General features: G+C 40.4%; 1 protein-coding gene across 3 annotated transcripts in view; it reads left to right on the top strand.

Annotated features, from left to right (window-relative positions):
- fam114a1 (family with sequence similarity 114 member A1) overlaps positions 1-27,100 on the top strand; it is a 70,029-nt gene that overhangs the window by 5,533 nt on the left and 37,396 nt on the right. For 2 of the 3 annotated variants that reach the window (XM_069924937.1, XM_069924938.1), the window contains exon 2: positions 22,370-22,777. In XM_069924937.1, coding sequence (XP_069781038.1) covers positions 22,382-22,777 — 396 coding nt within the window. In that variant the 5' untranslated portion in view covers positions 22,370-22,381. Of the gene's footprint in view, positions 1-17,684; positions 17,777-22,369; positions 22,778-27,100 lie in introns of those variants that run through there. The other variant, XM_069924939.1, reaches the window with a different exon arrangement.

The raw sequence follows: 27,100 nt of genomic DNA, 5'->3' as shown, positions 1-27,100 counted from the left end.
GTTTATGAAAAGGCTAAGTTTGCCAGAGGAAGAATGTTTACAAAAGGCTTCTTCAGGTGTATTCTCTGCTAAGAATGTGCCTGAAGAAGAGGAAGCGGCCCTTTGAATTGCCGTTCAAGTGGCACAGTGTGGGGACTGATGTCGGGGTGTTGGTAGAGAGCAGGAGCAGCGTGGGGTCGTCCCCACGCTGACAGCCCACTCCGGCTGCCCTTACCCTGATGTCCCGCGCCGGGGTCAGGGGCAGCTGGGAGGGGAGCTGTCAGGCGCTCACCAGCTGACTGTCATCCCCTTAGCAGCTGCTTTCAGGCGGCTGCATTCATGTGTAGGGGTGACCACTGTGCTGCGGAGATTATCCCTCTTGGAGGAGGGTTACCAAATTTACCTCCTGCGCATTCAAGTGGCCTCCTGACAGCCGCATAGTGCCGTAATATGCGGTTTTACAAGTGGGGAATTTGGCCACCTGAAAGTGCCTAATATGGGACTAAGTAAAAGTTGAATAAAAGTGAGATAATGCCATTGAAAAATTTTGATTATGAAAGATATCAAAAAATTAATAGATTTCAATGGATGATATATGGAATCAAATATTTCAGAATAACGATAGGAAACTTACAAATCGTATAAATTTAATAACACTCCTCTTTTAGGAAAAAAATAGAGGAAGATTTACAGAAATGGAAGTCCTGCTGATTATTCAAGTGGGAAGAGTAAATTGTATTAAAATGAAGGCGATGCCAAGATTACAGTATCTTTTTCAATTGTTGCCTATTGCACTACCTAAAAAAAAATTCTTTAAATTATTGAATAGTCACATAAGGCAATTCCTATGGAATAATAGAGTGCCAAGAATTTCATTGAAAAAGTTAACATGGGATTATAAAGTGGGAAGATTTGTACTTCCAGACTTTAAGAAATACTGTTCATCAGCACAAACAAGATTTTTATCATTCTTTTTTGAAGAAGACATTCCCCCCCCCCCCCCCCCGCACCTCTTGTATCCGAATGGGATTGAATTCGATAAAAGTGGCAGCAAAAGATTTTATTTAAGTTAAGTTAGATAACCGTATATTAATACATATGATTAGAATATGGCAAGAAATAAATGAGTATATTGGGGAAGAAAAAGGAGGTAAGCAAAAAGAACACATTATGTAAAAATGTATTGCTGCCTGGGTAACAAAATATTGAATTAATGGTGTGATAAAGGAATAAGATATACCGATGATGGTTATATGGCGGGATCTTGTGTCTTTTGAAGAATTAAGAAATAAATATGGAGTAGCTAATAGGACTTTTGTTTTCTCCAGCTAAGATCATTCCTAAGAGAAAGATGGGGGCCAAACTTGGCCCCACTTGAAATTAGTGAAATGGAAGAAATGATTTGGCTGTGGAATACACCTAAATTTATAACTAAGATGTATTATGCTCTCCAAAATGAAAGTGCTAAACCAGGTTAACAGAGATTGAGAGAGATGGGAGTTGGATTTAGGTGTTGCAATAACGGAAAGATGTCTGATTGATGTTTGGATAGCATAACATCAATTATAAATGCAAGATACTGATCAGTGCAATGTAATTTACTACATCAATTATATCTCATGCCACAAAAATTGCTTAAATCAAAATCTGAAATGTTGGAAATGTGTTTAAGGTGTGGGACAGAAATAGGAACGTTTTTGCATGCTATGTGGTTGTGTGTGAAGGTGAGACCTTTCTGGCAGTATATTACTGAAATAATAAGGATAATGGGTGGTCTTCACTGGTGACCTGGAGCTTTATCTTTTGGACTTCATTGAAGTAAGTAATAAACTAACCAAATTCAAAATTTTATTTGTCAAAATAGCCTTAGCAATGGCTAATAAATGTATTGCAATTACTTAAAAATCTGACTCCCTTCTACATGTAGCACAATGGACTGCTGAAATGAATAGTTGCATACCTATGAAAAAAATTTCATACAACTTAAAGAACAAATGATATATTTCTTAAGATATGGCAGCCATATTTAGATCATACAGGGGCCCAATTGTAATTATAAATACAATAATAAAAAGGATAATAATGAATTGCTGCTATAGTATAAATGCAAGTGACTTCCCCATATAGAAATTTTTTGATGGTCAACATAAATGTGACCATATTGTGAAATGGGAGGACGGGGGAGGGATTGTTTTTTTTTTTGTAAGAAAAAGTTTAATATATATTTGATATTAGAGAGTTTCCCATGTACATTTATGGGGGGAAAAAAACAAAAATAAAAGAATTCAAAAAAGAATAGTCAGTGAAACTCAGCAGGTCAAACAGTGTTCTTTATATCTTTGGCTTGGCTTCGCGGACGAAGATTTATGGAGGGGTAAAGTCCACGTCAGCTACAGGCTCGTTTGTGGCTGACAAGTCCGATGCAAAGTTAAAAGTACATAACCAATGTTTTCTCCAGCATTGTATGTTTTTACTTTAACCACAATGTCTACAGATTTTTGTGTTTCACTTTTAAGCAATAACATGGATGTGTAAGGGAAGTTCCTGGCTAATTTGATTAATTTTTCAAGGAGGGAACTACATTTGTTGAGAGTAGTGCAGTTAATGTAATCTATATGAACTTCAGTAAGCCTTTGAACAAGGTCCCACATGTGAAATCAATCCAAACACGAAGACCATATTGGATCCAAAGCAATTTGTCAAATTGGAACTGAAATTGGTAATAGGGGAAAGAGGCTGATATTGCAAAGTTCTTTTTAAAACTAAAGGCTATAATCATATAACCATTTACAGAGCGGAAACAGGCCTGTCGGCCTTTTGAGTCCACACCGGTTCACTAGAACAACTCCACTAGCTCAAACCTCCAGCTCACCGCCAATAACCCTCCAACCCCCTCACCTCCATGTACACATCCAACCTTCTCTTAAATGACAGAAGGGACCCTGACACACTATCTCATTCAGAAGATCATTCCATTCTGCCACTACTCGCTGAGTGAAAAAGCCATCTCTAATATTTCTCCTAAAGTGTTGCCCCCTTATCCTTAACTCATGGCCTCTTGTTGAAACCTCCCCTGCCCTCAGGGAAAGAGTCTGTTTATCTCTAGTCTATCTATTCTTCTCAATTTTAAATACCTCTATCAAGTCCCCTCTCAGTCGTCTACATTCCAATGAATAAAGACTCAGTCTCTTTAATCTCTCCCTGTAATCCAGATGTTGTAAGCCAGGCAACATCCTTGTAAACCTTCTCTGCACTCTCTCCACCTTATCTATATGACCAGTATATTATAGGGATAGGTACTTTTTCTTGGTTATATACAGTAAAATCCACATTATCTGGCACCTACAGGGATCTCAAATGTCAGATATGCAAATTTTCCAGTCAACTGAGGTGTTGTGCTGCCACTGGTGCAGACCCTCAGAGAGTGAAATCACAGCACTTCTGTGTGGTCCAGCTGCCCAGGCTGACTGTTGTCAGCTATGTACAGGCTTTAAACGTCCTGTTAAAGGAACCGACAGTGGTTTTATTTAAAATCCCACGACAGCTGAGTCTGCGCCCAAGGTGGCAGCACCAATGATCGGCAACAACCACAAGGGGTTGCAGACTCTGGGGAAGCAGAGGACTGGTACAGGGTTCAAGAAAACAGGGAGATTACATCCCCCCCCCCACACTATCACACCTCCCTCCCCCGGTCTGAGAAGGAGAAGTGGGATAGATGACCCACAGAATGGTGACTATGGCAACAAACCAGTGAGGGGCTCTGCGGCTGAGAAACACATAGGAGGTGGACTGTTGGTGACTCAAGGAAAGGAGCCCACACAGGATTGTTTGCTGCTGGAGACCAGGCGGCAGACTACTGGAGACTGGTTCGAGACTGGCTGAAGTGGTGCCAGGTAACAGAACCAGGATGCAAGGGGGACATCACATGATGCTGTGATAAATGACTCCCTTGGGATTAGTTAAAATAGTACCTATTTAAGAAAGTTTAAAAAAATACCTTAAAGTTAATATAAAACATTTAACTAAATATTGATGATATCACCTAAGAAGAAAAAATCGCCTAAACTAACTCCTACTAAAAAGTCTGAAGAGAAAAGAAACTGGGCCAACCTTAGTGATGAAGCTGATCGCTGAGGTCCTGTCTGGATCTGCCAGCAAGGACCCGGGAGAGGGACCTTCCTCCGGAGCCTCCTTCACATCGACTCGTAGAGATGGCACTGCCAGGAGGAAAAACTAAAACTATATAGTGGTTGCGCGAGAAGTAGGCATTTACTGTGCAGTAGAAAAGAAGGTTGAAAAAAGGCCTCTTAAAGGGGCAGTCTGGCATTTCAACATCAGAGGATGAAAGAGATACAAGCCCAATGAAAGAGGCTTCAGAAGAATATGAAAGTGAAGAAACATACAAGTTCAGAAGAGGAGCAGACTAGAGGCAAGAAAACAACTTTTAAGAAGGAAATAAGATTGAATCAAAAATAGGTGAACTTTAAAGAAAAATTAATTTGTCTTTGGAAAATAATTTTAAATTGTCTGAAGAATGGAAGCAAGTTAAAACAGATTTGACAGTTAAAGTGGATAATGCATTAAAGGTGATGAATATCGTCTCACAAAGAATGGATAAATTGGAAAATAAGGTTCAGGATATTCGAGAGGAAGTGCAACATATTGAAGAGAGATCTAATATGTCTGAAGATATGACGACTAGTTTGATCTCAATGAATGAAAAACTTGATATTCTGGAAAATTATAGCAGAAGAAATAATGTTAAAATAGTGGGATTGTCTGGAGTAAATAAGGAGAAGTCATGATTTGATTTTTTTTTTCAAGAATGAATACAAAGATATTTGGAGAGGAACTCTGAAGATGAGATTTTAATCAAAAGAGCCCATAGAGCTTTAAGACCAAAGCCAGGTCTGAGCCAGAGACCCCGATCTATCCTGATTAGATTTTAGAACTACCAGGATAAAGAGAGGCTTCTTGGTTTGGCAATAAAAAGGGCTAAGGAATATGGACCTTTGAATTATGAAGGGGATATTTTTTATCCAGATTTGAGCCAAACTTTATCAAAGAAAAGGAAAGAATTTAACCAAGGAAGTTTTGTATGATAAATGCTACTTGAAAATTTTTGTACCATGTCAACAGAATGATTTTACAAAATTTATTCAAGCCAAAGAATATACTCAGAGTTTGTCTAAATTTCAAGTAACAAAAAGCACTGATATGTTGCAATGAATTTAATATTGAGGGAGGAGGGGTTCTCCCCCCCCCCCCCCCCCCGCCCTTTTCTGATGGATGAAGAATTCTCATGTTAGATGGAATTATTGGTTAAATCAAGGGGTTTTTTTTCCCACGGGAGTCAGGGGATGTGTTTAAGTTGGTTTCTGACGGTTGCATGTGTTTTCATGGCTTAGTCATGACCTGTAAAATGTAGGGAAGTAGTGCTGGCTCTTGCAGTACTTTTTGGGGGATTTTTCCTTTTTTAATAATCAAACATGTTGTATTTAATCTGAACTATTTTAATGTTTTTGCATTGCAGATGATGTCACTCAGGACCAAATTATTTTGTGGGAATTCTTCCTGATGGGAGTGATGAGAAGGGATTTTAAAAATGGGGAAAATAAATAAAGCAATTAAGATTGAGTTTTAATATTAATGGGATGAATGGGAAAATAAAAAGAAAGAAAATTCAGTCTTATATTAAGAAATTGAGAGTGGATATTGGTTTTTTACAAGAGACACATCTAACCGAAAAAATACCTAAAACTGAAAAGAAATTGGGTTGATCAAGTAGTCTTTTTCTTCATTCAGTTTTAAAGCTAGGGGAATGATGATTTTATTTAAGAAAAATTTACCAATTAAAGTTCAGAGTATGACTATGGATCCTGCAGGTAGATATATAATGATAAATTATCAAATGTTTTCTGAAGAATGGAGTTTATCAAATATATATGCACCAAATTTAGATGATGAAAAATGTATACAAAATATTTTTTTAAATTTTGTGAATGTTTATATTGGATCCTTTATTAGATAGATCATCAAGAACAATAGTTAAATCTAAGTCAGCTAAAGCTATATTGTATTTAATGAAGGATTTAAATTGAATCAATATATGGAGAGGGAAACATCCTAGAGATAGAAATTATTCTTTTAATTCTAATAGATTTTATACATGCTCTAGAATCTTTTTTTAAAAAAAACTTTCTGCTCAATTGAGTTTTGAATATTGATTATAAAGCAAGTATAATATCTGATCATTCTATTATTGATGGAATTTATTGAAAAAAGCAGTTAGTTGATAGGTAGAGATTAAATTCTTTGTTATTAAAAGGAAAGATTTTTGTGCTTTTATAAGACAAGATATTGAATTATTTTGTGATTCTAATTTACATTGAGTAGAGGATGTTTATTATTTGGGATACATTAAAAGTTTATTTGCAAGGACAGATTATAACTTGTACTTCAAAAATTAAAAAGGATTGTATGAGAGATGTAGATAACTTAGAAAAATAAATAACAGTATTGGAAAAAGATATTCAAAAATCGCCAACAGAGAATAAACATAGGTGATTAATTAGTAAGGTGTTACAATATAATACAATGTTTTCTTTCTTTGGCTTGGCTTCGTGGATGAAGATTTAGGCTCGTTTGTGGCTGACAAGTCCGATGCGGGACAGGCAGACACGGTTGCAAGGGAAAATTGGTGGGTTGGGTGTTGGGTTTTTCCTCCTTTGTCTTTTGTCAGTGAGGTGGGTTCTGCAGACTTCTTCAAAGGAGGTTGCTGCCCGCTGAACTGTGAGGCACCAAGATGCACGGTTTGAGGAGATATCAGCCCACTGGTGGTGGTCAATGTGGCAGGCACCAAGAGATTTGTTTAGGCAGTCCTTGTACCTCTTCTTTGGTGCACCTCTGTCACGGTGGCCAGTGGAGAGCTTGCCATATAACACGATCTTGGGAAGACGATGGTCCTCCATTCTGGAGACGTGACCTACCCAGCGCAGTTTGATCTTCAGCAGCGTGGATTCGATGCTGTCGGCCTCTGCCATCTCGAGTACTTCGATGTTGGCGATGAAGTCGCTCCAATGAATGTTGAGGATGGAGCGGAGACAACGATGGTGGAAGCGTTCTAGGAGCCATAGGTGATACCGGTAGAGAACCCATGATTCAGAGCCGAACAGGAATGTGGGTATAACAACGGCTCTGTATACGCTGATCTTTGTGAGGTTTTTCAGTTGGTTGTTTTTCCAGACTCTTTTGTGTAGTCTTCCAAAGGCGCTATTTGCCTTGGCGAGTCTGTTGTCTATCTCGTTGTCGATCCTTGCATCCGATGAAATGGTACAGCCGAGATAGGTAAAGTGGTTGACCGTTTTGAGTTTTGTGTGCCCGATGGAGATGTGGGGGGGCTGGTAGTCATGGTGGGGAGCTGGCTGATGGAGGACCTCAGTTTTCTTCAGGCTGACTTCCAGGCCAAACATTTTGGCAGTTTCCGCAAAACAGGATGTCAAGCGCTGAAGAGCTGGCTCTGAATGGGCAACTAAAGTGGCATCGTCTGCAAAGAGTAGTTCACGGACAAGTTGCTCTTGTGCCTTGGTGTGAGCTTGCAGGCGCCTCAGATTGAAGAGACTGGCATCCGTGCGGACATAATACAATGTAGAACAGAGCAAATGATTCTTAGATCTAAACAAATAATATGAATTGGGGGAAAGATCTCAAAGTTTTAGCTTGGCAATTAAAGACAGAAAAAACTTCAAGAATGGTTAATACAATACAATGAGATAATAACAAAGTGACATTTAAACCACAAGAAAAAAGTGAAACTTTTAGGGAACTTTATGAAACACTATATGCTTCAGAATCATTGCAGGATGAAACTATTTTAGATAATTATTTGTCGCAAATAACACTACCTAGGATAAATGAGATAGATAAAGATGAATTGGACAGACCATTTACTGAGCAAGAAGTTAATGAGGCACTTAATTGTTTACAAAATAATAAGTCTCCTGTAGAGGATGGATTCCCAATCAAATTTTATAAAGAATTTAAAGATTTAATAATGCCTTTATTTATACAAGTAATAGAACAAGCTTTTAACTGACATGTTCTTCCAGAAATTTTTACCACAGTGATAATTACGGTTATGCCTTAAAAAAAGAGATCCATTGAAGCCAGCTTCATATAGACTTATTTTGTTAAATATAGATTATAAAATTGTGGCAAAGGTATTAGCAAGTAGAATAAATGCTTTTCTTCCTGAATTAATAAATATAGACCAACAGGTTTTGTTAAAAATAGACAAACTTCTGAAAATATAGTAAGATTGTTAAGTATAATTCATTTAGCACAAATGAAGAAGGATTTAAGTGTTGTGGTTGCATTGGATGCAGAAAAAGCTTTTGATAGACTAGAGTGGGATTTTTTAAATTTAAGGTTTTAGGTAAATTTGGTTTTGGATTACGTATAAATTGGATTAGAGCTTTTATATAAATCCTGAAGCTAATGTAATAACTAATGGGCAGATATCATAGTCATTTAATTTGACTAGATCAAGTAGGCAGGAATGTCCCTTAGCTCCAGCTTTGTTTGCTTTGGTTATAGAACCTCTTGCACAAATGATTCATATAGACTAACAATTGAAAGGTTTTATGGTAAATCAAATTGAGCATAAGATTAGTCTTATTTGCAGATGATATGTTGGTATATTTAACTCAACCTGCAATTATCATTACGTATACTTTATAGACAATTGATAGATTATGGAAGAGTTTCAGGTTATAAAATAAACTGGGATAAAGTGATGTAATGGAATTAGTACAGGGTGATTATTCACAATGTCAAAAAGACATTCAATTTAAGTGGACTGATACTGGGATTAAATATAGGAATACAAATAGATAATAATTTGAAAAAATTATATAAATTAAATTATTCCATTCTTTAATAAAATTAAAGAAGATTTGAAAAAATTGATATATTTACTTATAACTTTAATTGAGAGTGTTGATTGTATTAAAATGAATATTTTTCCGAGAATTCAATATTTGTTTCAAACTTTACCCAATCTCTGTACCTCAATTTTTTTTTCAGGATTTAAATAATTTTCTTTGGAACAGTAAGATGGCAAGAATGTCATTAGAAAAATTAATATTGAAATATGAATTAGGCAAACTACAACTTCCTAATTTTAAGAATTATTACAAAGCAGCACAATTAAGGTTACTTGTTTCTTTATTTGGGAATATTAAACTATTACGGGTGGAGATTGAGTTAAATAAGACTGAAGAAAGGTAACCTAAGGAATTTATTTATAAATGGGAACCAAGGTTAATGGTTATTGGTAGAGATGCTCCATTATTGAAACATTTGATTAATATTTGGAATAAGGTTAAGTTAGAAAATGATAGATCTTTTCTAATTAAAAATGCCATTAATTAAACCTCTTTTTTTTCAAAAGATAATCCTTTTTAAATATTTGGTATGCTGAAGGAATTTCTAAAATATGAGATTGTTAAAAAAAATAGTAGATTCATCAATCTACATTTGATCAGTTAAAAATTAAGTATAATATTCTACGTAATACCCTTTTTTGTTATTTTCATTTAAGAGCTTATTTGAGAGAGAAATTAGGACCAGATATGATATTAAAAGATCCTCCAGATTTAGAACAGTTGAATGTTGATTGAATAGTTAAAAAGTTTATTTCAATAGCATATATCTTTCTTTGGCTTGGCTTCGCGGACGAAGATTTATGGAGGGGGTAAAAAGTCCACGTCAGCTGCAGGCTCGTTTGTGGCTGACCAGTCCGATGCGGGACAGGCAGACACGATTGCAGCGGTTGCAAGGGAAAATTGGTTGGTTGGGGTTGGGTGTTGGGTTTTTCCTCCTTTGCCTTTTGTCAGTGAGGTGGGCTCTGCGGTCTTCTTCAAAGGAGGCTGCTGCCCGCCAAACTGTGAGGCGCCAAGATGCACGGTTTGAGGCGTTATCAGCCCACTGGCGGTGGTCAATGTGGCAGGCACCAAGAGATTTCTTTAGGCAGTCCTTGTACCTTTTCTTTGGTGCACCTCTGTCACGGTGGCCAGTGGAGAGCTCGCCATATAATACACATATATATATATGATGTTACAAGAAAAAGCACTTAAATTAGGTTTAGTTAAATTAAGACAAAAATGGGAACAAGATTTAAATATATCAATACATAAACAAAATTGGCAAAATTTATGTAGAGATTATGTCTAATACAATTAATGTAAGATATAGATTACTTCATTATAATTTTTTTACTCAGTTGTATATTACACCTCAGAAATTGAATAGATGGAAACTGAGTACATCAGATCAATATTTGGGATGTGTTGAAACTATTGGAACTTTTATTCATTCTACATGCTCTTGTTCAAAAGCTAAAACTTTGGATTTTTAATGGGAAATTTTGAAAGTATAACCCTAAACTACCTTTAATGGTTATTCCTTAAAAAAAAAAGTAAGATTTTCATTTGAAATTTGTAAATTAGTTTTGGTGATAGCAAGAAAATGTATTGCTGTTACTTGGAAATCAAATGTTTCATTAACATTAGGAAGATGACAAACAGAGGTTCAAAGTTGTATTTAGTTAGAAAAAAAATTACATATTTGGAGCCCGTATGGTCAAATATTGGATTTGAAATTATAAATAATTTCTTTGAGTCCTCTGGACCGGAGAAGTCTTCCCGTAGAAATAAATAATTTTTTTTTGTGTGATATGTTTTTGGGATCTTTGAGTGTTTTCTGAAGCAATCCAATTTAATATATAATTTTACTTATTTACGTATTTTAGAAATTTAGATTTTTTTTAGTGGGAGTAGTAGGGGTTGATGGTTGGGTGGAAGTGTTTAGTTAAGGGTTAGATGGGGTTCTTTTTAGTAGTTTTCTTTTTTCTCTTTATATAAATCAACATGTATTTAATCAAGTTTTATAATAATGTGTTGTTGTTATAATATATGTTATAATGTGTTATAATATGTGTTGATTTTAAATAAAATATATTTTTTTTAAAAATGCAGGATGCATGAGGGCACTGAAGGGTTCCTAATCATGTCGGAGGTTCAGATCTGGAGCTTGGGGTGCCAATGGTTTAGACTGGACTCTGTGTGGTTGCTGAAGTTCTAGTTGTGAATGCACGGACACTGAGGGAACTCGCTTATGCTTCTCTCTCTGAGTGTAAGAGGCATGTCAAGCAATTTCTGCCACAATTTCTGTGTACTGTTAGGTCTGCTTTGTTCATGAATGAGTGAGACAAACACCAGGCTGAGTCGAAATCAGGGTTCTTTGTTCTTTATTACCGGATTGTAACACTTGCGACCAACCATGTTAGTCGGAGAATGCATTCTGCCGTTATCAGCAAAATGGTGATTTTTTTATACCCTTGGATACATGCTTAGAACATCATCATATCATTACTTGTCCAATGACTAAAACTGTTGCTATCCTTTCCCTGCTAGCTTCCTGCCTCTCAATCCATCAATGTCTCTCTTATCTTGTAAGTACAAGGATGCATTTACATCTTGTTACAGCCCTGTACATTCCCATCTCATGATGTTTTACCTAACAGGAGTACAAGGACACCTCCCCTTCTTGTTACTGCCCTGTACAGGGTAACTCCCTACACATTCCCATCTCATGATGTTTTACCTTACAGTACAAAAGGCAACAACAAAGCTTGAAAAACTCATGCAGTTTGGCATGCAGAGTTTTGCCGCCAGCCTTCCAGACTTCTGGGGGGATTCCATCCATACCTGCTGCTTTGCCACTTTTCAGTTGTTCGATTGCCTTATATGTCTCATCCAGGGTGGGAACCTCATCCAGCTCTAGCCTTAGGGGCTGTTGAGGGAGCTGGAGCAGGGCGGAATCTTGGACTGAGCGGTTGGTACTGAAAAGAGATTGGAAGTGTTCTGACCATCGGTTGAGGATGGAGATCTTGTCGCTGAGGAGGACTTTGCCGTCTGAGCTGCGCAGCGGGCTTTGGACTTGGGGTGAGGGGCCGTACACAGCCTTTAGAGCCTCGTAGAAACCCCTGAAGTCGCCAATGTCCGTGCTGAGCTGTGTTCGTTTGGCGAGGCTAGTCCACCACTCATTTTGGATCTCCCGGAGTTTGCGCTGAAGATGGCTGCATGCGCGACGGAAGGCTTGTTTCTTCTCTGGACAGGACGGCTTTGTAAGGTGAGCCTGGTGGGCAGCTCGCTTCTTTGCCAGCAGCTCCTGGATTTCCTGGCTGTTTTCGTCAAACCAGTCCTTGTTTTTCCTGGAGGAGAAGCCCAGTACCTCTTCAGTGGATTGCAGTATGGTAGCCTTCAACTGATCCCAGAGGGTTTCAGGGGACGGGTCCGTGAGGCGGGTTGCAACGTCGAGCTTTGCTTTGAGGTTTGCCTGGAAGTTTCCTCTCGCTTCGTCTGACTGCAGTTTTCCAACATTGAACCTCTTTCTGGGGGCTTTATTGTTCCTGGGCTTTGGCTTGAAGTGAAGGTTGAGCTTGCAGCGAACCAGCCGGTGGTCAGTGTGGCATTCCGCGCTAGGCATGACCCTGGTGTGGAGCACATCTTGTTTGTCACTTTCTCGCACCAGGATGTAGTCCAGGAGGTGCCAGTGTTTGGATCGGGGATGCATCCAGGTGGTCTTAAGGCTGTCCCTCTGCTGAAAAAGGGTGTTTGTAATGACAAGCCGCTGTTCTGCGCAGAGCTCCAACAGGAGGCGCCCATTGTCGTTGCACTTGCCGACGCCATGCTTGCCCAGGATTCCTGGCCAGGTTTCTGAGTCTTTGCCGACACGAGCGTTGAAGTCGCCCAGGATGACAACCTTGTCGGCTGTAGGGGTACGTTGGATGAGGTTGCGCAGGTCGGTGTAGAACTTGTTCTTTTCTGCTGGTTCCGCCTGGAGGGTTGGAGCATAGACACTGATGAGGGTGATGTGACGCTTGTTTTGAAGTGGGAGTCGCATGGACATGATTCGGTCCGAGAGGCCTGTCGGAAGGTTTTCGAGTTTGGAGGCAATGAAGCTCTTGACCATGAAGCCTACACCAGATAAGCGTCGTTCATCCGAAGGATCTTCGTGATGCCACCATCATCACCCTGTACAAAAACAAAGGCGAGAAATCAGACTGCTCAAACTACAGGGGAATCACGTTGCTCTCCATTGCAGGCAAAATCTTCGCTAGGATTCTACTAAATAGAATAATACCTAGTGTCGCTGAGAATATTCTCCCAGAATCACAGTGCGGCGTTCGCGCAAACAGAGGAACCACTGACATGGTCTTTGCCCACAGACAGCTCCAAGAAAAGTGCAGAGAACAAAACAAAGGACTCTACATCACCTTTGTTGACCTCACCAAAGCCTTCGACACCGTGAGCAGGAAAGGGCTTTGGCAAATACTAGAGCGCATCGGATGTCCCCCAAAGTTCCTCAACATGATTATCCAACTGCACGAAAACCAACAAGGTCGGGTCAGATACAGCAATGAGCTCTCTGAACCCTTCTCCATTAACAATGGCGTGAAGCAAGGCTGTGTTCTCGCACCAACCCTCTTTTCAATCTTCTTCAGCATGATGCTGAACCAAGCCATGAAAGACCTCAACAATGAAGACGCTGTTTACATCCGGTACCGCACGGATGGCAGTCTCTTCAATCTGAGGCGCCTGCAAGCTCACACCAAGACACAAGAGAAACTTGTCCGTGAACTACTCTTTGCAGATGATGCCGCTTTAGTTGCCCATTCAGAGCCAGCTCTTCAGCGCTTGACGTCCTGCTTTGCGGAAACTGCCAAAATGTTTGGCCTGGAAGTCAGCCTGAAGAAAACTGAGGTCCTCCATCAGCCAGCTCCCCACCATGACTACCAGCCCCCCCACATCTCCATCGGGCACACAAAACTCAAAACGGTCAACCAGTTTACCTATCTCGGCTGCACCATTTCATCAGATGCAAGGATCGACAATGAGATAGACAACAGACTCGCCAAGGCAAATAGCGCCTTTGGAAGACTACACAAAAGAGTCTGGAAAAACAACCAACTGAAAAACCTCACAAAGATAAGCGTATACAGAGCCGTTGTCATACCCACACTCCTGTTCGGCTCCGAATCATGGGTCCTCTACCGGCACCACCTACGGCTCCTAGAACGCTTCCACCAGCGTTGTCTCCGCTCCATCCTCAACATCCATTGGAGCGCTCACACCCCTAACGTCGAGGTACTCGAGATGGCAGAGGTCGACAGCATCGAGTCCACGCTGCTGAAGATCCAGCTGCGCTGGATGGGTCACGTCTCCAGAATGGAGGACCATCGCCTTCCCAAGATCGTATTATATGGCGAGCTCTCCACTGGCCACCGTGACAGAGGTGCACCAAAGAAAAGGTACAAGGACTGCCTAAAGAAATCTCTTGGTGCCTGCCACATTGACCACCGCCAGTGGGCTGATAACGCCTCAAACCGTGCATCTTGGCGCCTCACAGTTTGGCGGGCAGCAGCCTCCTTTGAAGAAGACCGCAGAGCCCACCTCACTGACAAAAGGCAAAGGAGGAAAAACCCAACACCCAACCCCAACCAACCAATTTTCCCTTGCAACCGCTGCAATCGTGTCTGCCTGTCCCGCATCGGACTGGTCAGCCACAAACGAGCCTGCAGCTGACGTGGACTTTTTTACCCCCTCCATAAATCTTCGTCCGCGAAGCCAAGCCAAAGAAAGAAGAAGAACAAAAGGCAATTTTGTGTAATATGACACTTTATTATATGACAATAAATTGAATATTAAATTATGAATCTTAACATACCTGCATTAAGAATACTCAGTTTAAAGGACTAAAGGCAGTGCAAAATGTAAAATAATTTGGGGAAAAAAAATCAGTATTGTAGTCTTTAATTATGTAAAGTTCACTTTAGTCAGATAATTCCTGTAACTTACAAAATTTAAATTCAAACCCTGGTCACTGGTGCTGTAACAGTGTTGCACTAGACATTACGCTAACCTTTCCACTGACATAATTAACCCCCTCCCCTCAAACTCACCTCCATGCTAATTTCCTGGTCAAGCTCTCAGCACACCTTCCCCATGCTGGCAAACAGACTCACCTCCACACCAGGGAGCTTGGCACCTTCCTTTATATTCAAACCCCATTTGTGAGGGCTCTAAAAGTGTTACATTAGCCGCTACGCTAACCGTGCCACCATCATAATTAACTCCCTCCCCAAGTTTTATGATGAAGTCTTACTAATATACTTAATAATATACTAATAAAGATTCTTACCAGGAAAGGATGGGGAGACACTTTGGGAGAGTCACCTCAGCAACAAGCAGCAACAGCCTGCTCTTCATTCTGGGCGCTACCATTTTATTCAAAGACAACATTATTGAAACTTTATTCAAAGAGCTGCTGCGGCAGGGCATGACTGGATCAGGTCACTTCACTGGCTGACTGTTTGTTCCCGTCTTCACCATGATGTGTATTGATTTGTAGAACATTTACTTGTACAATTTTAAACTTTTATTTAAGGTTTTATTTAAAACTTTATTTATTCTCATTTATTTAAGGTCTATTTATTTATTTCCTCCCCCCCCCAAAAAAAACTTTTGCTGGTTAAGTTTCTGATGGTCTGTGTGTTGGACAACGGGGATTTTACTGTTATTTGGCTATAACTGGGCATCAATCATCCTGGAATCCAAGAAGAGCAGAATGAGCTGCCTTAACGTCTGTGTGCACTTAGAATTAGCACTAACATCTTCTGCGATGAAATGCTTTGAGAGTTTGGACATGGTCAGAATTAACACGTACCTAAGCAAAAGTCTGGACCCACTGCAATTCGCCTATCGTCACAATTGTTCCACAGCAGACACAGTATCACTGGCTCTCCACTCCGCTCTGGATCACCGAGAAAACGGCTACTCATGCAAAAATCTGCTCCTCATTGACTACTGCTCAGACTTCAAAACTATTATTCCCTCAGTGCTGGTCAATAAATCCTGGGCCTCTGTGTCTGCCTCTGCAACTAGATCCTTGACTTCCTCATCAGAAGACCACTGTCAGTATGAATAGGAAACAGCGTCTCCTCACTGACTATCAGCATAGGCACAGTTAAAGGATGTGTACTTAGCCCACTGCTCTACTCACTATACACCCATGATTGTGTAGCCAGGTATAATTCCAACGCTATCTAGAAATTTTCCGATGACACTGGTTGTCGGCCGAATCACAAAAGGCAATGGGGAGGAGAACAGGAGGGAGATAGATCAGCTCGTTGGGTGGTGTCACACCAACAACCTTGCACTCAATGTTAGCAAAATCAAGGAGAAGATTGTCAACTTCAGGAGAACTGAGGGCTCAGCAGTGGATAGTGTCAAGAACTTCAAATTCCTGGGTTCATGTAGATGCAATCATGAAGAAGGCTCACCAGGGGATAATCTTTGTGAGGTGTTTGAAGAGATTCGGTATGTCACCAAAGACTCAAACTTCTGCAGGTGTATTGTGGAGAGCATTCTGGCTGGTTACACCACCATCTGGTACGGAGATGCCAATGCTCAGGACAAGATAAAACTCCAAAGGGTTGTTAACTCAGCCCATGATATCACAGACATCAGATTTCACTCCATCAAGGAAATCTACAAGAAGCGATGTCTTAAGAGGCAACCTCTTGTGACAGAGTATATAGATATGTTTTTGGGAGATAAATTGGGAAATGTTTATTAGAGTAGGTCACATACAAACACTTTAAAACAGATCTTATTTAAAATACTGGAGCTCTGCCCCATGCTAGACATGTTGGGGCCAACAGTCTTTGCAAGAGTTTTGGAGAATGTCCAAGAGACTTCACTAATGGATTGTTGTTGACAAAAAAAGTAACAGATGAAATATCTTGTTTGAGCCGCAGATCATCTAGAGCTGTTCTAAGAAGGTTATGTGGTTTTGCAAGCAGAGAGAGTCAAACAGGCTGTCTCTTAGAGAGAGAGAGACGGGACTGGAACAGAACAAGCTGGAAAGCTTGTGGAAAACCCCATGTGGAAGGTGGATTCAGCCTGGTCAAAGCCCTTGTGGTTCATGCAAGAGGAGAGGACTGGCTGTCTAATGTTTCACTTGGAATAAGAGAAACAAAAAGGCACTCTGTGCTGACCTGAAAGAAAGAGGTTATCTGGAGAACCTTCAAGGGGGGGGGGGGGGGGGGGGGGGGGGAGGGGAGGGGGGGGGGGGGAGTTTCGTCAGCAAGATACTGAAGTGGCTGGGTGTCCATTGTACAACAAATATCTCTGAAAACTGACAAGAACCTTCCTGAGCAGTAACCATTTACCTTTCAAGCACCAAAGCCTGGTGAACTTTATAAATGTTAAATTCTGTGCACGGTATAAGAATTGCCTGCAACCAGTGAACTTGGAGGAATGAGAAGTGAGATTGGACTGTGAACCAAAGAACTTTCCTGAACTTACACATTACATACATGTGCACTTAGAATTAGAAGGGGGTTAAGTTAGGTTAAGTAAGTCAATAGCGATAAGTTAAAGTTTAATTCTGTTTTCATGTTTAAAAATGATTAAAAGCAACTTTTGTTTAAGTAACCATTTTTCTTGGTGATCATCTATTGCTGCTGGGTTTTGGGGTCCTCTGCGCTTGTAATACTCTATTCTCAACGACCCCCACCCCCCAGGCCATGCTCTCTTCACTCTGCTACCATCAGGAAAAAAGATACAGGAGCATGTAGACAAGCTCAGCAGCACAAGGACAACTTCTTGCTTGCTGCCATCAGATTCCTGAAAGATCATTGAACCAAACACTGCCTTACTTTGACTTTTTTGTGAGTACTATTTTTATTTATTTTTGAAAGGTGGTTTATGTAAATGTTTACACTGTGATACTGGTGCAAAACAATGAATTTCGTGACTTGTTCATGACAATAAATTCTGACTTTCTAAATGTAGAAAGTATGCTTTGTGTATTTGCAGATGATTTGAAAATTAATGCTGTTTGAGATGGTGAGCAGGATTATCTTTGGGCAGAACAATGGAGGCATTTAATCCTGAAAAATCTGTAGTATTACATTTTGGGAGAACAGGCTAGAATACACAATAATACACAACTTTACTTTTAAATGGAAAAGCCCCAGGAAATACTGAGAAACTGGGATCTTGTAAATGTACAGGGTGCATAGGTAGACAAGATTGTTAAGAAGGGATACTTGCCTTCATTAACTGAAAAATAGAATATGATCCAGAGAGTTTATGGTCCTTCTGGCTATCCATCCTTTAGGAAGATGATGGTTCCTTTTGGTCACTTTGTGGGGTTTGATATGAAGATACCCCACTCCTCAGAAAGAAACGGCTTGTGCGTGAATTCCGGACCCACTCTCTCAATATCCCCTCCTGGATCCAGCAGCCTGGTGAAGTCCAAGATAGCTGGGCCAGATCAAGCTTCGATCCACGACATGCCCTTTCCGTGCTTCACAGCACGTGTTTGCAAGATGGTCATTGACCCTACAAGAGGGTTCGTCTTCGCTTTGACAGGTCTTGTTTTTCATCCTGCAGGGTGTCTGGCCACCCTCCACACCAGGCAATCCAGGTGGAAGAGCTGGATTAGTCGCTGACCATGTGACAGATAGTACTGTGTTACATGGCACCAGTAGCACTCAGATAGGTGACCTGATACAGTCACACTACTGTAATGTAGTAAGTGGTATTGTGCACAGCACTCTAACTGTTGGTTGATACAGTTCCAGCATGATCAGCCTGTTCTTGAATTGCCTCTCTGAAATGTGGATGGGCATGTGATCTCTCTGGCAATCCTGAGATTGGAAGTGACCTAAACTACCAATCAAGGATTAGATCTGCCCACCTATGAGTCTGATGTATGATTAGTTCTTGCAGCTGAAGTGTGATTGGTCCTATGGTGTGTGGCACAATTAATGACCACCCACAGACATGAAGCAAGCAGGCAAAGGCTTTATTAACCAGAAAACCTCAGCAGGCCTCTACATGCTGCTCATTCAGTATAAGATATGCAGCAAATAATCAGAGGGAAAGCAGGGTTCTAGATGTCAATGTCAAATATTGGGAAGACCAAAACTATTGGCTTCAATCCACACCTTAGACTTTGTAAACCGCTCACTTAGGCAACCACTTCAGTACAACTTTTAAGTCTGCATCAACCTTGCTTTTTACTTGACCATGTAGAGTCTTGACATGAAAAATCCATACTGGCTTGGAGGGCTCCTTAGTTCCACTCTCTGCAAACTTAAGGTCATCCAAAATTCTACTGCCCATGTCTCAATTTGAATCCTTTGCACGTTTTGCTCATTAAATTACCACCCCCCCCCCCACCAAACATTTTAAAATACCTTTATTTCTCCTCATCTCCACTCTGAAACCCTCCAAGATGTATGTTTCCATTGTGAGCATCACTGATGTCAATAGCTAATCCTTTAATACATTTGGGTGCCAAAACCTGAGACTGCAATATGCTCCCTAGCCTTCTGGCTCTCTGTCTGTATTCTGGTTTTAACATGTTTCTTCAAATCTAGCATTTGGACTACTTTTAGGTACTATTCTTGCATATATGATGCAACAAATTTCTGCATCTCCAGATTTTCAGATGACCATATGCCAATCCCAGGTATTGCTCCACTTTTCGGCCATTCCAGCTTCACATTCATTCACGCAAAGCACAGTTCAGGACTCTCAGAATGAAGGGAAATTCTCCCTGTTACCTTTACATACATATCTGGATGGTTTCAAATAGTTTTTACGCAGACCAAATGTTAGAGGAAAAGGCTCTTAATTTGTTAGATATATGATTTTTGAAAAAAATAGAATGGAACAGTTTAATTTAATATCCAATGAAAGTAATTTGTTACTTGTCGAGGTAGAGAGATCATGCTGATTATGAAATGATCCTAAAGCTAGACTAGACTAGCAGTACGCAGATGTTTAGAGTTGAAGGGTCATTTTCAAATCTGAACAAATTACCATTGAATATAGTATTATCAGCACAGTTGTACAAATGTAATGGTATTATACAAAGACTATGGGACATGCATAATCCAATCAGGCAATGCTTATTTGACAACATCAACATAAAATATCACCATATGTGCAATTCTTGTAAATGGTATGAGTCTAGATTGCTGATCTTAACTGCAAGTTTTAACTGCAAGGTTGAGCCCTACTTTAGTGGTAAAGGGTCTGAACCTGCATATCTTGTTATCGAAAAGTCAAATCCATTCATCTTCATAGCTATATCTTTGTTAGCTACTGGACAGAATTTGCTTCCCAAATGCACCAAACTTCCTCCTACTAATTTCTTTTGAACTCTCTTCAGCATCTGTCTCCCCACCCCGTGCTTTTGAATCTCAGCTCTGACTTCAAATGGCATGTTCTCTTGAACATTCCCTGAGTGATGGTGGTCAGTGGTGAAAATTTTTATCAAGCATTAGTTCAAAAACCTAAAATCATGGGAACTCGTTGATGGGTCTGAACAAATGTCATCAGGTATCTGATTTGGTAAATGAGCCATTATTTGGGAATTTCTGAGCTAGTTTATATATTATGCCAACACATATAAATGTGGTTAATACACAATATTGCTGTTAAAAACTCAGTAGGACCTAGTAGATGTGTAGATAGAAGACTCTTTAAATACTCCCCAACTTGCGACCTATGCGACTTATGAGTTTGTCTGATCTTGGAAGCTAAGCAAGCTCAGAACTGGTCAGTACTTCGAGGGGAGACTGCCTAGGAACACCAGGTGCTGTAGGTTTCTGTGAGGGGTGCTGGACAAAGTGGAAACACTCTGTCTGCCTTAAGGTAGACATTTAAAAAAAAAAATTAATTTATGTTACATTCTAAATGTAGTATTACTTGACAATAATGGAACCTTCCAGGCCAAACATTTTGGCAGTTTCTGCAAAGCAGGACGTCAAGCGCTGAAGAGCTGGCTCTGAATGGGCAACTAAAGTCAGCCTGAAGAAAACTGAGGTCCTCCATCAGCCAGCTCCCCACCATGACTACCAGCCCCCCCACATCTCCATCGGGCACACAAAACTCAAAACGGTCAACCAGTTTACCTATCTCGGCTGCACCATTTCATCAGATGCAAGGATTGACAATGAGATAGACAACAGACTCGCCAAGGCAAATAGCGCCTTTGGAAGACTACACAAAAGAGTCTGGAAAAACAACCAACTGAAAAACCTCACAAAGATAAGCGTATACAGAGCCGTTATCATACCCACACTCCTGTTCGGCTCCGAATCATGGGTCCTCTACCGGCACCACCTACGGCTGCTAGAACGCTTCCACCAGCGTTGTCTCCGCTCCATCCTCAACATCCATTGGAGCGCTTACACCCCTAACGTCGAAGTACTCGAGATGGCAGAGGTCGACAGCACCGAGTCCACGCTGCTGAAGATCCAGCTGCGCTGGATGGGTCACGTCTCCAGAATGGAGGACCATCGCCTTCCCAAGATCGTGTTATATGGCGAGCTCTCCACTGGCCACCGTGACAGAGGTGCACCAAAGAAAAGGTACAAGGACTGCCTAAAGAAATCTCTTGGTGCCTGCCACATTGACCACCGCCAGTGGGCTGATAACGCCTCAAACCGTGCATCTTGGCGCCTCACAGTTTGGCGGGCAGCAACCTCCTTTGAAGAAGACCGCAGAGCCCACCTCACTGACAAAAGGCAAAGGAGGAAAAACCCAACACCCAACCTCAACCAACCAATTTTCCCTTGCAACCGCTGCAATCGTGTCTGCCTGTCCCGCATCGGACTTGTCAGCCACAAACGAGCCTGCAGCTGACGTGGACTTTTTACCCCCTCCATAAATCTTCGTCCGCGAAGCCAAGCCAAAGAATGGAACCTTTATGGTCATCAGCACATACGACTGAAAATTTTAAAAAATGTATAAAGAAAAAATATAAAATTTACATGGATTATGTTGTATTTGACAAACTATAGCAGGGAATCAGGGCATGAAAGAGCCAAAATTGGTATACTTACTTTGTTAGTTTGCATCCCAGAGTTCGTAGGCTGGGGACAGCCATCTTGATTCCTGTGTGAATGCGGAATCAAGATAGCCACACTCCACCTACAGACTCCAAGATGCTAGCTAACAAGGTAAGTATGGACCAGAATGTGAAAAGATTTGCTAAGGTTAATCGACAAATTCAGGAAGCTTTAAGTTGTTATTGTCAAATCTACAATGAAAAAACTATTTGATTTAAGAAGTTTGCTTTAAGACTTGAGTACTCCATGCGCGTGGGCAAATTCTGACTTGTGTCTTTCGGTTCAAATTACGGTTGTAAGTCGGGAAATATCTGTACTTGTTTTTAACATCTGTTTGAGAGTGAAATTATGCAACTAAATGAGCTATAATAATTTAATATATTTGTTTGATAGATATGATTAACGATGTCTGTGGCAGAAGATATTACCAAGGATGATGTTTCAGCTGCTATGGAAAATGTATCTATTGAAGATGAGTCCAGTGTACCTTATGGAAATGGCACAAAAATTTCTGATGACGTTACATCATCTCAGTTGAGTGATTCTCCAGAGTGCGATACTAGTCATATGCCAATTGACAACAGGAGCTCAAACCACCAACAATCTTTACCCAAAACAGGGACTGTGGATGAACAAAAGCAGAGTGATCTAGAAGAAGAGGATATATCAAAAGATTTATCATCCACCAAAGAAGCATTTAAGATCGCATCCATTGAGAATAATGAGATTATGAGTGTTGACACGGAAACCAGTAATCAGACTTTGGTATCACATACATCAGCAGAAGAAAACGCCACTGAGGTACGTGATGCATTCAGCAGGTAAATCATAAATAATCAGAATAAGATTAATTTTTAAATCCTCTTGGGTGGCTAAAGCCATTTTCTGTTCAGGACCACATTTTCTGACTTTTTATTTGTGCTCATGAGCAACAAATTTCATGACTAATTGCTGATGACTGAATATTATCCAAACTGGGGATGTACAGGTTATTTTATATTTGCTGAATTATTCAACATATGTTTCAATAAATCATTTGTGTAGTTAAGTTTGAATTTTTGTCTGGAGTGGAACTGCAGAGGCTAGAATCTGAAGCCAATCACAATCTGCTGGAGATGAAACACAATATGCTGGAACCTATCAAGTTCCTCAGTAGATTGTGCAATGGGATAAATTGTTTTTAAATAGCTAAAATATATCTCATACATTCATATTGTTCATAATTAAAGTTTTCTATACTATATTATGGAAAATTAATTGATAAGTTCTAATGGCTTCTTCGGCTCTGATTAATCCAGAACGTTGAAGTTTTTAAATAAAGCACAACCAATTACATATAGGTTGGGAATTATTCTTTGGGTTATGTATAATTGTAGCATACCTTTTATTTGTATAATGATGCCAAATTTTATCTAAGCATTGCAGGTGTAAGCTTTCTTTTTTGTCACCTATTCCATCCCCCTCTTTTCCACATCTGCCCCCGCTCAATGCCAGAATGGGTTACAGCCCTTGGTACAATACTGAATTTAACAATTTCAATTAACCACTTTTTTCAATCCAAAGTTGGCTGGATCTTTTTGTTTCTATTTCAGTTTCTTGATTTCTGCAATTGTTATCTTAACTTTGATCTGTACCCTTCACAAACATTCTTTCTGTTCTCTCCATCTCTTCTCTGCAACTTAAGAGCTCTGAGGTGGGCTGAAGTTTTCAATGATAGAGATTTAAGCAGACTGGCATCTTCCCCATCTACTTGAGTTTACAGCAGCTATTAAATTGCTGTCAGCAATACGGTAGTCCTTATTTAAGGATTTTGTTTAATAACAGAAGAACTATATTCCTGATTCTGTGCTGAAAAATCCTTCCTTATGATTCTACAATACATTTCCATTTCACTATATACCTCAATGCTATGAGCTTTGTCATGGATTTACTCATGATGCTGCCAGATGTCAATCTGTAATGAGGCACAACTCTCATGACTGATTAGAATATCCCTCCCAGATTGCAGTGCCCTTATGGTTGAGGGTTTTAATTTCAAAGTAAAACCTCACCATTCATAAACAATTCCAATTTCATCTTTCTCCTTGATCTAACAGTATTTTTTTTCCCCCCTTTTCATCCCCCTTCCAACCTGGCCTGAGCAAATAGGTTTTGCCATTCTCTTAACTGGTATTTTTGTCTGTGATTCAATACAATTTTCATTTTTGTAAAAATGTCACAATCCTGACTTGCATTCTAATGGTCAAACATAATTTCCATAGTTACAATGATTTTGTATTTACAGTGGTGTTTAGGAAGACAGGCAGTTTCAGTGGAGTTGGATGTTAAGAGTGGGTTGAATTTCAGGTGAGAAAGTGTAAATATATTTCCTTAAACCCACAGTTGAAACCAGCTAACTCCATATTGAAATAGAATGTCACATGTTAGCAAGCAAGACCTTCAGATGTGTAGCTGCAGTACTTTTCTAGTGATTTATTACAAAAGCTTCCGACTATAGAATGTATTATATTGTGCATATTTTAGCCATTTGCCCAGTCAAAAATTGTAAGCTCTGTTCTTGGAGCTTTTACGTTAGCAACCCTTGGTTCTCACAGAGATACTATACTTTTAATTAGTGTCTGGGTTTGCAGACTACAGACTATCTCAATGTTCTTTCTCTTTTCTTTGGCTTGGCTTCGCGGACAAAGATTTATAGAGGGGGTAAATGTCCACGTCAGCTGCAGGCTCGTTTGTGGCTGACAAGTCCGATGCGGGACAGACAGACACGGTTGCAGCGGTTGCAGGGGAAAATTGGGGGGTTGGGTGCTGGGTTTTTCTTCCTTTGTCTTTTGTCAGTGAGGTGGGCTCTGCGGTCTTCTTCAAAGGAGGTTGCTGCCCGCCGAACTGTGAGGCGCCAAGATGCACGGTTTGAGGCGATATCAGCCCACTGGCGGTGGTCAATGTGGCAGGCACCAAGAGATTTCTTTAGGCAGTCCTTGTACCTCTTCTTTGGTGCACCTCTATCACGGTGGCCAGTGGAGAGCTCGCCATATAACACGATCTTGGGAAGGCGATGGTCCTCCATTCTGGAGACGTGACCCACCCAACGCAACTGGGTCTTCAGCAGCGTGGACTCGATGTTGTCGGCCTCTGCCATCTCGAGTACTTCGATGTTAGGGATGAAGGCGCTCCAATGAATGTTGAGGATGGAGCGGAGACAATGCTGGTGGAAGCGATCTAGGAGCTGTAGGTGATGCCGGTAGAGGACCCATGATTCGGAGCCGAACAGGAGTGTGGGTATGACAACGGCTCTGTATACGCTTATCTTTGTGAGGATTTTCAGTTGGTTGTTTTTCCAGACTCTTTTGTGTAGTCTTCCAAAGGCGCTATTTGCCTTGGCGAGTCTGTTGTCTATCTCGTTGTCGATCCTTGCATCTGATGAGATGGTGCAGCCGAGATAGGTAAACTGGTTGACCGTTTTGAGTTTTGTGTGCCCGATGGAGATGTGGGGGGGCTGGTAGTCATGGTGGGGAGCTGGCTGATGGAGGACCTCCATTTTCTTCAGGCTGATTTCCAGGCCAAACATTTTGGCAGTTTCCGCAAAACAGGACGTCAAGCGCTGAAGAGCTGGCTCTGAATGGGCAACTAAAGCAGCATCGTCTGCAAAGAGTAGTTCACGGACAAGTTTCTCTTGTGTCTTGGTGTGAGCTTGCAGGCGCCTCAGATTGAAGAGACTGCCATCCGTGCGGTACCGGATGTAAACAGCGTCTTCATTGTTGAGGTCTTTCATGGCTTGGTTCAGCATCATGCTGAAGAAGATTGAAAAGAGGGTTGGTGCGAGAACACAGCCTTGCTTCACGCCATTGTTAATGGAGAAGGGTTCAGAGAGCTCATTGCTGTATCTGACCCGACCTTGTTGGTACAAATGGCCACTCTTCCTGGGAATAAATACTTCCTCCAAGTAAGTATTTTTCCAAATTGAATATGCTCCTTTTTGGGTAATACCCAAATCTTTGGTAGTATTGATTCTGGCATTATATGGTCACGTTATTTTATTCCCTGAAAGATGGGTTGTATATTCTTTGTAAGTGTTAAAATGAGTAATTTTCTTTTTTTGTTCTTTCCAAACATTGTAAGCCACTTTTACTAAATGATGCATCTGTGATGATCTAACAAGCATATTTATAAATCCAAAATATATTTACATATTTTAAATATATTTCATGTCATTCTTTAATTTTTTAAAAATTTAGAGTATAGCACAGTAACAGGCCATTTCAGCCAATGAGACCATGCTGCTCAATTACACCCAATTGACCTACAACCCCTGTACGTTTCTTTTTAAAGAGCGGAAGGAAACCAAGTCCTTGGGGAAAACCCACTGAGACACTGGGAGAACATATAAACTCTCTACAGACAGCGCAGGTTTCGAACCGCAGTCCCGTTTGCTAGCGTTGTGCTAACCACTACCCTATCTGTGCTTCCCATTTGTATTTATTTGATATGAGAGTGTTTATGTCTTTGGGCATCATTCCAGGTTACCAATTCTTTATTTCACTTCAAAAAGAACATAGCAATGTTTTATATTATGAGTGCAAATGCCACTACATTGATGCAAGTCCTATAGAACTGATTACTTTGCTGTAACAGTTAACTACAGATCATCCTATAATATCATTAAAATGTAATCAAATGAATGTTAAAAGCAAGAATGTAAAGTTACAGGGTGGCACAATGATGCATTTGCAGCTCTATCAACCTGGATTCAACCCTGATTTCTAGTTTTGTCTGAATGGAGTTGCACATTCTTCATTTGACCACATGGGTTTGCCCTGGGTACTTTTGTATTTTCTTTTGTATCCCAAAAACGTGAAGTTGGCTGCTGTAAATTGTCCCTCGTGTGTAGTGGAATGGCAGAATCATGAGGGTATTGATTGGAATGTAGGGGGGAAGAAATTAGGAATAGTGCAGGATAAGTGTAAATGGGTACTTGATGGTCCTTGCAGTTTAACTCCATAAAGTTATGAAAAGAAGCACAAAATAACTGATTCACCACAGAACCATGGTTATTTGCTTGAGTGTACTTTCCATTACTTTCCATTACTTTCAAGTATTTGAATAGTCAGGGACTGATTAGGGATAGAC

Source organism: Narcine bancroftii, chromosome 3, assembly GCF_036971445.1.
Source record: "Narcine bancroftii isolate sNarBan1 chromosome 3, sNarBan1.hap1, whole genome shotgun sequence".
Lineage (NCBI taxonomy): Eukaryota > Metazoa > Chordata > Chondrichthyes > Torpediniformes > Narcinidae > Narcine > Narcine bancroftii.
This window is presented reverse-complemented; position numbering and strand designations above follow the sequence as displayed.